The following is a 13,746-nucleotide window of genomic DNA, read 5'->3' on the forward strand; positions in this document are numbered from 1 at the left end:
ACAGATACTCATTTTTGCAGTAGTAGTTGTTGCTGTTTAACTTTTTGCAGAAGTGCAGATTTTGAGAAATTGCTGATTATGGGAAAATGTTTTTGAATGGCACAGTAAGGAAATAGGGAAAAACACAAGATTGCAAAGACTACCTCACTGCACCCATTAGTCACTTAGAAATAAGATTTTGAAATATTGTGCAGCATTTCTAGAAATTCAAACAGCTTGCTGCATGTGAAACTTAAGATCTTGAGAACTGTTCATATAGCTTTTGCCTTGCCTTCTCCAAAGGAATCTTCTGTGCAAAGAATGCCCATGCAAACCTACGTAAGAACTGGAGTCTGTTTCCACAATAGATACAAACATTATAGAACATTCAACTCTATAAGGTAAGTTAACAAGAAATTGTAATTAACTCAGTCCTTTAATAATATGCATTTTATTTACATATATAAAGCAACATCCAGAAGTCAATTTTGTATTAAAAATAGCAGCCACTTAAAAACTATGCACAAAATAAATTTGATGTACTAAATGCCTTAGGACTATACAGTAGTAGTATGTCTATGCAGTTTAATATTATCTTTTTCTGTTTATATGGAAAGACAGACAAGTATTTTGCAATGTTAATATTTGAATTCCAAAACAAGTAACACAACCCATATTAAAATAGGCAGATTAAGTTTACTAGAATTCCAGCATTCATTAGGCACAAACCCTTTGGTGCAAAGGCCAAACACAGTTGTTACACAAAAACGCCACATACCCTATCATGCAGTATTCTAACACAATTAAAACTGTCCTTGATACCATAAGCCTCATTCTCAGTAAAAAAATTAAAGGAATAATTAAGGAAACTATTAAAATACCTGTTTAATTTAAAAAGCAAATATAGTGACACAATACCTTTTGTTTAGAAAAACAAAACTATAAAATTGTCTAGGCATGAAATTAAATCTCTGCTGAAAATTAACTGGAATTCAGGTTTACCCACCACTTAGGCACCTTCTCCAATGTTCAGCCTGCAGGTCTGTATTAATTCAAGGCTCATTTCAGGATTCAGGATTGCAAACTGAAGAAAAATCCCTCCCCTACTGCTTATACCCTGAACAGCATATACTGCTCCTTCATGACCACGAACACCACAGTCAAATGCCAATGAAAAACTAATTATATATGAAAATCTAGGTACCTAACAAGATCCAAAGTTGTTTACTAAGGTAACAATCCCACAGTAAGATCCATGATTAACATACAATGCTGATGCCCTTTAGCTTGTCACTTGTTCAAACTTTAATCTGCATGAAAACTATGCCAAATCTGAGCTCCAAGTACTACACACTGCCCCCTACTACTTTTTCCAATGGTATCCACAGGATATTATATTTATTATATTTAGTTGTATATCCAGTTCATGCTCTAAAACTATTACAAATTATAAGAAGTTTTATGCACATAAGGGCAGCCAGGGAAATGAGAAAACAGACCAAAACCAAAGAGAAGCTAGACAGAGAAAATAAGAAAAGATTTAGATGGGAAAGCAAAGCTATTCAATTTTAAAAGACCCACATGTATTAGAAATATCTATTGACATTAATTAAGTCTGGAGTATTAGAAACACAGGAAAGCAAAACCACCTACAAATATAACAGGCATGACAATGCCAAACTTTGCACTCATGTTTTATGCTGAAAAATTAGAATTTCTCTACTAGAAAAATACACACGGTTTTGGGAAAAGTGAGCTTTAATTACAAACTCTGCTAATAGGACCCTTTGGTCAGTAGGAAAAACAGACTTGGATTTTTAAGCAGGGGGAAGTTAATGCTTGGATTAACTTCAGAGAAACAGATCACTGAAAAGCATTTCATATTCTTGACACAGTAGAATTTGCTATTATGACTAATTAATAAAACAACCAGTATTACAATCAGTATCAAACCAGACTTCTATGGAAAGTCTTCTCAGGAAATCAATTATGCTCCTGCTAATGAACTTATCAGATCATAGTATGTACACTAGATTGCATTATTTAATCCTTTAAAGGAACCCCAAATAGGTTAGGATACAGATGGCTAGATTAACACGTCAACTAGAACATAAACACTGCAGCACTGTAATTATATAAAACTTTTATTAATTAGGTTAAGAAACATTAATTTCATTCACAAGGTCAAAGATCACACTGCTCTTAGTCCTAAATGACAACTGACAGACAAGACAACTAGACAAAAAGCAAAATATACAGACCATTAAATTTGTACCTGAGAGAACTGGAACGTGTTTTCTTTTACTTTATTTAGAAACAAAATCGTAGTGCAACCTGGAGTCAGGAATAAACCTAAAGCGTTTGTCTTCTTTTTGATGTAACATGCTCAACAAAAATTAGATTAAAACTAGATGAAAGTCATATCTACTGTTTCATACTAGCTGCCAAGTTTAGCACGAATTAAGTGTACGAACAAACATTTTCTAGTTGCAGCAGTATCTCTATTGAAATTATTGCTGTTCTGAATCTAAAATACTGACAATGACACTGGAAATATATTAGAAGTCATAATGTGTACTAAAAGGAAAGTTCAAACATACATGCAGCTATTAATTTGAATAACAGGGCACCATAATAAGTCCAGAATGTTCTGATTTGGATCTTTCATCTAAGGATTCAAAGTAACAGCAATGGGTGCAAACAGTAGAAGAGAATGCATTTCCATTTCTAAAGGAAGTTTTCTTCAAAAAAGACAAGAGGCAGACACAAATAGCACTTAGGCTTTGCCTGATTTTTTTTTTCCACTGAGCAGAGACTCTCATGCTACAGTTGTAAGAACTGATACTTCAGTACTTCTTTGTAAGACTTGAGAATAAACAATAGAATCCTAGGGAAACTTCTTATGAAATACATGCAGCATGTACATACCTATAAAATTGCTGGTTTAAAATGCTGGATATCACATTTTGATAGCTAATTGCAGTCGGGGGGCACAACAATTTAATTGCTTGCTCCCCTACAAATTTGGTCCTATCAAAACCTACACGTGTATTACCACAACCAGAAGTGTCAAAACCTGAGGTCCTTGAGGCTTTTAAAAACTAAAGGCATTTCTGTTGTAATAGTGTGATCAGTATAAAGATAGAAACAGAATAATGACATTGACTGGAAACATCCATTACAAGACTGGCAGGTTAATAACATACTTTTATCAGAATATCTAACCTTAAGAACATTTAATAAAACAGTTGTAATATAAACTGAGGCTCCTGCTCCCCAAACTGTACACCATATAGCAAAAGTAAATTACTTTACAAAATAATCATTCACTGTTCTTCCCAATGAACTGCATCTTGAACACATAGAGCCATATTTCAAGAAGTCTAATGCTGTTTACAGAATTTTGTACAAGCAGTAGCTATACAGTAAAGTTCAGGACTTTCCAAAAGTTAAGAATGTTAAACTGTCAGTGAAAATTATGCAAAAATTGAGATATTCAGTGCAACACTTTCAAAGTTCACATACAAATTTCTGCCTATCAGCAAGAACTGTAATATATCAATTAAAAAAATTTTTTAAAAAGTCAGTTCTGGATCATAAATAGGTCCTATATAATTTTTTTTAATATAATGCAATATTAATACTGATGCTTTTTTTTTCCCTCATTACTGTCTTGTAAAAGCTTTCCTTTGGTTAGCTTTCACAATATCATCAGGAGATGCTGATTTGAAGTCAAATGGTGTTATGGCTATTGTAGGACCAGTTTCCTTGGGTTTTACATCTTGTACTTGTCTACTGTATAGGAAAGTTTTATGTATCCCAACTGTGCGCTGCTTATATCCTTTTGGAGGATAACGGAGGCACAAGGTTAAAGCAAAAGCTGAAGGTCTTGCACGCAGTGCCTTTATCCATGAAAGGGACAAATCCTGCCTCTTAAGACCATGCCCTTTTTTGGGTTTCCTGCTTGTTTTGGCAAAACCAGAACATTTTCCTTGTTTTTCTTTTAAAAGTTTCGTTTCAGGACTTAGTATATTTGACTGTCCTACCACACTTTTCTCTGTAGATACCTCTGCATTTTTTACAAGGACACTTAAATCAATGTTGGTTCCTTGGGAGGGCCTCAATTCAATTACATTGTGCGTGGCCAAGTCAGTTCTCAGCTGAGTTTTATCTATTTCAATGGTCTCTGCTATTAAATCTGAGAGTGATAAATTCTCAACCTCCTTTATTGGAGAAACTTTAGAAAGGGCTAGAGAAGACAAAGATCCTGTTAGCTCTGGCATCCCACCTGAAGTCTGGGGTTGACTTACTAGTTGTGATAATGATGAGGTTCCCAGTTTCCTATCAGTGAGACTTGCTGTTGACTGGGTGTAAAGATCAGCCAAAGAGTAACAGTGGCTAGCACTGCTTTCCTGGTGCTCCTGAAGCAAGTCAGCCAATGATGTGCTTCCAGGTCTTAACACTGGCAAAGCAGCCATATCTGAAGAGGGGCTTTCTTGTTTTTGACTATGCGCAAGTGAAGAAAAATTTTCAAGAAGTTCATTTCTTTTATTTACAGTATGACTGACTTCATTATCAAGAGCCAAGTTTCCTAAAGCACTTGTTAAACATGGAGGACTATAAAAATGTGCATTACTATTACAATCGGAAGTTTTTGAGGAAACAAGAGGAATGCTGTGTTCAGGACTCAGAGAATCACAAACCACATTCTGCATCAGCAAGGATTTCAAGTCCTGTGTTTCCTTGCATTTCAATGGGTTATTTCCTATGCTAGAGTGAACATCTTCACTCTCAGGAACCAGATTTACAGCATTAGCATTTTCTGGTAGTTGCTTCTCTGCCTGTTTATTCACAGGTTCACAAAATGATACTTTACACAAATCCTCACTGAACGCAGATGACAGAACAAGTGAAGAGGATTTCAATCCTTTCCTTTCACATGAAGGTATATCAGATTTTTCAAAATTTGTAGTTAAAGAATAAAGAGCTGAACCACTTTTGGCTGTCAAGTTTCCAAACCCAGGTCTGTTGGTGTTGTCAGCAAAATTGTCTACTGCACAAGAGAAATTGCCTGTATCAATACACATTTCTGGACAACAATGTAAGTCTCCTTACCTTACAATAGCCAATAATTTTCAGATGGAAGTCCAGTCACAATGAAATATCCCATTTTTTAAAAGTTGACAGCAGGAACAAAAAAAAAAAAATCAAGAAACATGAAAAGGCATTTAATTACTAAGTGTTATCCAAAGGTAAGGAATGTTCAACAATTAAATTACAGGTATCTATTGAAATACATAAAGAACTGTAAGAATTAGTAGAGAATGCCAGTAAAGACGACCAATATTTAAGTACAAATCAAAATAAGAAAGCTACTATAGAGACACTACCAAAAAAGGGAGGTATTAGGGATGGGAGATGTCAATTCATCAAATAAACAAGAGAAGCACTAAAAATTTAAAGATGCTTTAAATTAAAGATTTAAGGACATGCATTAATTCAGTTAAATCATGTAAGTCAGAAATTGATCATGAACTGTAGATGGTCGCAGCTTGAATTTTAACTGACACTGAGATGTTATTTTGACTTCTAGCTCAAGAAAAGCTGTTTCCTTTAAATGTTTTAGAACACACATATAGTAAGTCAGTCTTCTTTCATTTTCCAAGAAATGACTATTGCTATGATAAGCGTCTTCACAGTTTGTAAAGCCAAAATTAAACTGTAGATAGAAATGAATCACCTTGAATGTAAACAATTAAATATAAGTATACCTTTTGTAGTCTTTGCTAAAATCACAGCATCCTTATTCTTGGTCTTCACATTTTGCTTACTGCCTTGTGAAAGCACAAGATCCAAAGCCTTTTGTACATCAAATTTAGTATCCAGTACTGCTTGCACCATTGCTTGTTCTGGTATGGACTCTGCCAAAACTTCTCTCATTTGATCAAGGCATGAATTAAGACGGGCTGAAAGAAACATATTACTGTTATAAGCCGCCCAAAAATATGTCTTCAATGGCCTAACCATTAGCACCACACCTCTGACTAGTGAACAGAAGGGAAAAATATTACAGTAAGAGCTAAAACCTTTAGAAATTAATTTCAATCTCACTTATTGCCCTGATAAACTTTGTTCCCACACCTTGCAGAATATTTACCTATTTCAGATATTGCAATGAAGAACATCTTACTGACTACCATTTATTATTCTAGAAAGTCTCAGTACTGAAATATGTTGATGTTGTAAAATATGTATCTTCACTGCAGAGGAGAAATACAAATAATCACCTTAAAATTATCTAAAATAATTCAGTAAGTCAACGTAAAATCCCACTGAACAGCACATTTAAGCGCTTACAGAGGCTACAATTAACACCCAAAGTACAACAGCATTTTCAGGGTCCTCAGGCCTTAACTGAAAACTGATCAACATGCCAGGTTTCAAACTACCTGTAATCTTTACTTTTTCTAAAATTGTAATATATTTTTGGCTGATAAAATCAATTTTCTTTGGCGCGTATTTCTGCAACTACTATAAGCATTTACTAAGATACTTGCTGCACAACAAGAGACTGAAACAGGCTGCCACTCACTGGAAGCCATACAAACACTAAAGAGCACAAGAAAATCTTCCTGAATAGTCCAGTTGCTGCCAGTTCAGATTTTAGAAAACAGGAGCTGAAGAACAGGAAGACAACTATATCTTTTTATTTGAACACTTTCTGGAAGATGTTTAAAGAAGTTTGCTTAAAGGAATTCAACACCACAGAATTCCAACCTCTACAAGGTTACTTATATTAGCACCCTTTACCTGTAATTCAAATAGCAAGTGAATCTTCCCCAGATATCTGCCCTGCAAAACAAGTATGGGCAGAGCCCTGCACAACGTGCTTGTTGCCATTTTACTATCTAATACTCAACAAGAACAACCTCGTGAAACTCTTTGCAGCCACACTGGCTACATCAATAATTTTGTATTAATGGCCAACACTACATACTGTATCAAACATATTAGGTCTTGTGTGACCACTGCTGTTTTCACAGTAGGAGTGGATATTTTGAGGTTTCTTTTCCCTCTTTTTTTATAGTCCAAAATGTTATTTTCCTTCCTGCCCCAATAGCAGTTCTTAGCTGACTGTGTCAAAAGTGTTCTGCAAAGCCAGAGGACTGCATTGTCTAGATCACCTGTACCATTATAGTAGCTCATTCTTTCAAATCGCCCTCTACAGCTTAATTTCCTGCTGTAAAAACATGTATATTATTACCCAATATACCATATTCAACCATATCTCTAAGCATTAGCTTAACTTCTACCAATTCACTTGACATAGAATCAAAATTCTTTCTAATTTACTGTTCAGAATTGTTCACAATTTTCTGCAACGTTTTTGAAGTATTGAATTTCAACACACTTTAGTGCGATCTTATCAACATTTAAAAATAACCCTGATTATTTCCAAAACATTAAAAACTACATTAACTATTAACACTTAGAAAAGAGACTTGTGACTCTTTTTCACAAAGCAAGCAATTAAGCAATCAGGCAGCAAGCTTAAAAAACAAAAGCAAGTATTTTTCCCCAACCACTCAGCTCAGAACTCAGCTTGAAACGTGGAATTCACGGCTGCAAGACTGAATGGAAACAAAAGTCTCATGAATTCAAAACAGGATAAGAAAAGATTGTACAGAATATTGGCTACTCTTTCAAGGAAATGCAAGACTTTGAAAACCTCTCAAATACTGCTGATTGCTATAATTTGGAATGCAAAACAACAACCAAAAAATCATTCTACAAATACTCAGTTTATAATATTCAAGTCAAGACTTGAGTTGTCAGTACAGATGTTCTAATGTCTCCACATGAAATCTCATTATTTCTAGTAAGAAACTAAGAACACATTTCAATGTGTGCAACCAAGTTACAAGTAGTACACAAAAGGGAGTTACGAACTTGAAGAATGACCACTGAAGGGAGGCTCCTGAAGTGTATTGCTTTATAACAAGATTCCAGAATTCTGAGCCGTGTCAGTCAAGTAAGAAACATTAATTTAAGACTATTCTAGTAAATCCTTAATTCATGTAAGAGGTTATTCTGATAGTTGTTTTCCATAATTACCTCTATCAACTTCAGTCAACTGATGCGTGGATGGAAAACAATCAGCAGCAGCATCGGTACCTTCATAGCCATATTCTTCTTCTAATGGCTCAGCAAATGTGGCTGGTTTGTCTCGTCTGGAGTAAATAAATTGAGCTGCTGCATTAGATAAAAAAACAAAGTAAAAAAAAAAAAAGTCAAATGTTTTTCCTCCTTTAAAAGCAGAACACAAGTAAAGGTAAAATAAGTTAGGATGCTGAACTGTTGCAGTGGTTTCAAGGGGGTGGTGAGACACTGCTGTATAGTTACTACTACCTGAGGACTGCACAGAGCATACAACAGCTCATGCTGGAATATATATAAATTCATCACAGTGAAACTACAGGCTGGGCAATATCCTTGTATCCATGGAATGCAGTAATTCTGCAAAGTTCAGCATTAGAAAAAAGAATATACTCCAGGTTTGAAAAACAGTACTTTCTATACAAATCTATGGCCTAATGTCTTCAGAACCTTACTCAACCATTTTTGTTAAACTCAGTCTCAATTTTCAAAAGTTAGCACGAAATTAACATTGCTCTTACAGCATGTCACTGTCAAATTACTGGTAAGAATTTAACAGAGTTGAACACATCCTTTCTTTCATAGAATTTCATTTGAAATACAGCCCATGAGTAAAAATGCATATTCACACAAAACTTTAAACAAGTGCATGGCATCACTCTGATTTAGCAATGTTAAGGCATATACAAATAAAACTCCTCACTGAACAAGAGCCCCAGTCATTCCATACTCTCAGAAATGCGCAAAGCATAATGTAAACAAATTGCCTTATATAATAGTCTCTGCAGCTCTGAAATCCATACTGAAAGCAGGTGTATATCCAGAAGTAGTACAGCCTTGGCAACTGTTTCCCAAATGTATACACAGCATTACATATTCAATCCCCATAACTGAAGCAACTATTAAGATTGTTAAACAATCTAGATCAGATTACTTTATAATTGAAGCTTACACATGAAGAGTTCTTAGGAAAATTACTGTACACAGGCAGGAATTAATTTTGCCATTTATCAGTCTATACTTGAGTAAAAAGTACACATTGCACATTTTCATCACTAAAATCGAGAGCATGAGAGAGGACCAGAGTTTTAAAGAACAAATTATCTCAAGTTCCTGTGGCCAGAGGTCACACACTACATCACAGTCACAGTGGACCTGGATCCAGACCAGCTACCTGCAGTAGCACAGCTTTGTGTCAACACTAGCTGTACTATTTCCAGGGCCTACGCAGCTCTAGAAACATTGCCACCAAATCTGGGGAAACCCTAAACTGATAATCTTGTCAGAGACTTGACTGGAGAACACAACTTAAATGTTCTACAGCCAGGCTGAATTCAGCTGAGCCGAGTGACTACAATTATGCCTTACCTAAGCACACAGCCATCACTATTTTAAACCTACTTTGCAACATTACAAATGCTGAAAGGGTGATTAGCTCCACATGATCTTGCACGAGAGGACCAGCACTGCAACCCACAATAAGACTCCCTACCCCATATTTACTCGAAGTTGCATAGAACGACTACCAGGTGCACAATAACTACTGTTAAGCCCAGGTAGATCCTACTAACCATATGAAAAGATACCAAATGTTTCAAGATTATCAACACATTCCCACAGACCAGATTTTTACATTACCAAGTACATTCCAACCATCTAAGACAATATACATATAGGATGCAAAATGTGGCCAGCTGTCTAATAAGACTTTCAGAAGTATAATGCCTAACACTACGTAACTGACTGTAATAGGATTATGGCCACTAGGCACTTTCGAAAAGTGTCACTAGCTTTTAAATATTGTTTTAATTTAGAAATAAATATTAGAGCAGGTATCAATGAACAATACTTGAATGTAATTATCTGAACCAACCTGTTGAAGGAGATATGCAATAATCATCTTCTACTGATTGGCCATACACATCATCATCTTCAAAGTCTATGAGGCAAAAACAGCAAAATTAATCTGCACAATTTCTAAATAATAATTCAAAGCATAGGTTTTGCATAAGGTTTTATGAAATTATTCATTTCCTGTATTCCAGAAGTGCAGTTAAGTTCTGTTTATTTACCTAGGTAAGAAGTAACCTTCTACATTACAGTAATAAAATTTTATTACAATAATATGTTTTAACATTTAATTCTCTATTTATTAGGCCGAAAATTTTCAAGAGCTACCATACTTCACACCTCCTCCTTCAGCATCTCCTATGCCCTCACAGACCAAATCCAGTTCCAAAAATGGCACTTCTCTTGATATTTTTACTTGACCTCTCAGTCTTAACCCCAGACAGACAGTTCAACTGCAATTTCTACTCCAACAACTCAGGATCAGCATTTCTACTCCATTCCTATGCACTCCTCACCTTTCTTCTCCGTTTTGTCCTCACACCCATCCACCTTTCAAATGAAGTTCAGCAAGGCAAAAATCCCAATTCACAATTCCCTTTTGAACACGCAAAATTGTTTCGGGCAAAAAGCAAGTATCTCATACAGTTACTTAAAAATATTCTTTTCTCATAAAAAAGGCACCAAGAAATACAAAGAGTAAGTTATGCACCTTTCCCTCCAAAATCTAATCCTACTATTATGTCAATCTTTTAAAAAAGTGTAATTTTCACTAAGTAATAAGGAAACACCTGAAAAAAATAACAAACTATTATTAAAGACACTACTGCACTTGGCAATTTCACAAGTAACATCTATTGTTTACGGTTTTAAAAGACTTACAGACCACAACATGCACTGACCATAAAAAAAAGTATTTAAAAATCACATAAATTACAGAGAAGAGTAGAAGCTACTGAAGCATTCCAGCTGTATTGCCAACATATCTGCAGATGGAATATCACATTGGTTACATTCACAATATCTCAGAAAGGAGGGGGAAAAAATGGAACATGGTCAAATGAAGACCAGAAGATCTAAGGCCTCAGAAGTCTTCCTATGAAAGGGAATCAAAAAATACTGTAAATATTTAGTTTAGAAATGCAACTTATATTTGGACATTACAGAATCACAAGCAGCATAAAAAGAATATATAGCATTTAACAGAGAGGAAGACACAAAGTCTACTTCATTTGGGCCATAAATGATTCTGTGTGACTACAGTGGCAGTATATGGTACAAGGGTCAAGACCTGACATGTAACCTCACAGTCAGGTTTCCAATAGCAATAGCAACTTAATGGCTACAGCAAACTACTGTGTATCTCAGAAAACTGATTAAAAGAGAGTCTGATGAGTGTATGAACACTGAAATTAACTCAGTGGACTGCACACGTAACTTTATGAATGCCAGAGACTCAGCTGAAATACTTTCAACAAATCTGTGATGAAAAATGGTCTCTGGAGGATGAAAAATCAAGCAGTAAAATTCCCAATCTAGTCCAATATTTTGCCTATATTAGGCAAATTTACACAAGCAGAAACTGCAAGGTGGGAACACACAGCACAGCTCACATGAATTTACAACTTCCAAGAAATTCCAAGATCGCAGTGCAAAACTCAATTTGTGCTACTATCATACATATAAACCGCGTAGTCTGGTCACTCAGCAGAAGCCCAGAGGCCGGCTGAAGCATTTCTTGCATTTTTTTTAATAATCTGACAAAGTGAAGCAACAAAATCGCTGCTCTTACCAAAGGGTTCTTTAAAATACGGGTATCAACTGAAGTGTGTCCATTTCTCCATGGCCCAAGCCAACAAAAGTAAAGGCTTCGAGTGGAAAAAAAAACCCTCTGATTTACAGTTTGGCTAAGTTAATGGGGCCAGGGCACAAAGAAAGTGCAGGTACAAGCCAAGTTCTTACAGAAGAACTTGTTCATTCCACACAAGCTTAAGTAAAATGAGACAGCTGCTTGAAAAAGGTTATTCCCTAAATGCACAACTCCATCTTTAAGAATTACATTTCTTCCTCAGGTAACAGCTGGTGACTCCATCTATTAACATCAGCAATATTTTACTAGAGTTTGGCCGTGAATATCAATTTTTAAGTTTTACAAGACTAAGGATGGATGGCTTCAACTGACTGAGGCTTTCTTCAAGCCAATGCCGCTGTTGAAAAGCACAGTCAAACTTGGGCAGCTCAAGGCAACGCAGGTAGAACCCAGCTGTGGCTTGGACCGCGTAGCAAGGCCACGCTCTCCCCGTGTGGAAAGTCCCGGGAGGCCCCGGCAGCAGGAAGAGATCCTGGATGGCAGAGCGGCCACGTGCGCCGGACCCTCCACTCGGGCGTGAAACGGGCCGGGAACGGGGCGGGGAGAGGCCTCGCCCGGAGCCCCGTCCAACCCCCGCCGAGGGGAGGTGAGGGGGCGGCTTCTCCCCTCCCACCGCCCCGACAGCCCCCCGGGCCCTCCCCTACCGCGGCGCGGGCCTCGCCACACCCTGCTGCCCGCGGCCACCGGGACGGGAGGCCCGGCCGGTAGAAGGGGCGCGGGCCGGGGGCAGCGTGGAGGGGCCAGATTTGGGGCGGGCCCCGCAGCTCTGCCACCAGCACCTGCTCGCCATAACCGCTACCTTCGTCGTAGTTATATCCTCGGACGTTCCTGTGCCGGGACATGACGATGGCGGCGGCGGTCTCGCTCGCCCGCCCGCGGTGGCGCTGGCGCGGCCGGCCTAGGTCGCCATGTTGAAGTCCGGCGGCGCCTGGCGGAATCGCCTCTTGCGCAGGCGCGCGGGGCACCGCTTCCGCCCTCGAGCGCTGCTGGGCATGCGCGCGGCGGGTCCCGCCCGGCTCCCTCGCGTCCTCGGGCCGGCGGCTCGCGCCGAGCCGGGGGCCGCTCCCTGGGGCGCTCGCGCTCCGCCCACGCGCCGGGCCCGGCTGAGGCAGGGCGGGAAGCACCGGCCCCGGTGACGGAACGCTTAAGTGGCGACTGGAGGTGGCACTTGGTGCTGAGGTGTAAATGTCGTGGTGGAGCCCAGCTCAAGTTTGGGCTCGATGATCTTGGAGGCCTCTTCCAACGTGAATAAATGTTGCTGCGATTCTATGGGGTCTAGTAGTACAGAGTCTGCCTGTGATATCTGTCTGTGTAGTAATGTGAGTTACAAGGGAAAACTAGGTATGAGATGCCCATTTTCTGTCAGTGATGGGTTTGATTCAAGCCAGATATGGGAAGTGTTACATGCACAGATGTAAGCTAGTGTTTTAAAGCTTATTCAGAAACGGCTGCATCATCGATGAAAAGGGAGCGTTGTGGATTGGCCTAAGTTCACCAAGGGCATAGTCATTTAAACACATCTGAAACAAAGTCTATGATTTGTGCACCACCGCATGAAGAGAGTTTGAAAGGCTTTGAAATTAAGTACAAGGCCTTTTTCAATTCTGGATCACTTGACCTGGCTTGTTGGTGACGAGTAGCCATTACAATCCAGTGACTGACTAGTGGCCAGGGTTAGATGAACTGCTGTAGGTAAATACAATTTGTAATAATTAGCATTGCTGTTGGCAGTGTTAAGAAGCAAAATGTCAAACCATTAGGCTCCATGGAGCCTTGATCTGACTTAATTGGCACATTACTGTGACACCATCTAATACCAAGTTTCAGCCTGCAGGAGCAGTTGCACTGCCAAGGATTCAGATGACCAAGGAATGTCCCTACAGCTACTCCTC

General features: G+C 38.3%; 1 protein-coding gene across 2 annotated transcripts in view; it reads right to left on the reverse strand.

The window, feature by feature from the left end:
- The window catches only part of HBS1L (HBS1 like translational GTPase), a 59,618-nt gene extending 46,811 nt beyond the window's left edge, over positions 1 to 12,807 (reverse strand). The window contains exons 1-5 of one of the 2 annotated variants that reach the window (XM_042016133.1): positions 12,654 to 12,807; positions 10,010 to 10,075; positions 8,095 to 8,232; positions 5,751 to 5,945; positions 2,106 to 5,089 (exon numbers count right to left, since the gene is read on the reverse strand). In XM_042016133.1, the coding sequence (XP_041872067.1) occupies positions 3,645 to 5,089; positions 5,751 to 5,945; positions 8,095 to 8,232; positions 10,010 to 10,075; positions 12,654 to 12,696 (1,887 nt within the window). In that variant the 5' untranslated portion in view covers positions 12,697 to 12,807 and the 3' untranslated portion in view covers positions 2,106 to 3,644. Of the gene's footprint in view, positions 1 to 2,105; positions 5,090 to 5,750; positions 5,946 to 8,094; positions 8,233 to 10,009; positions 10,076 to 12,653 lie in introns of those variants that run through there. The other variant, XM_042016132.1, reaches the window with a different exon arrangement.
- Between the last annotated feature and the right edge of the window lie 939 nt (positions 12,808 to 13,746).

Source organism: Corvus kubaryi, unplaced genomic scaffold (assembly GCF_017639235.1).
Source record: "Corvus kubaryi isolate FWS band 111438036 unplaced genomic scaffold, C.kubaryi_AGA036_p1.0 split3-73, whole genome shotgun sequence".
NCBI lineage: Eukaryota > Metazoa > Chordata > Aves > Passeriformes > Corvidae > Corvus > Corvus kubaryi.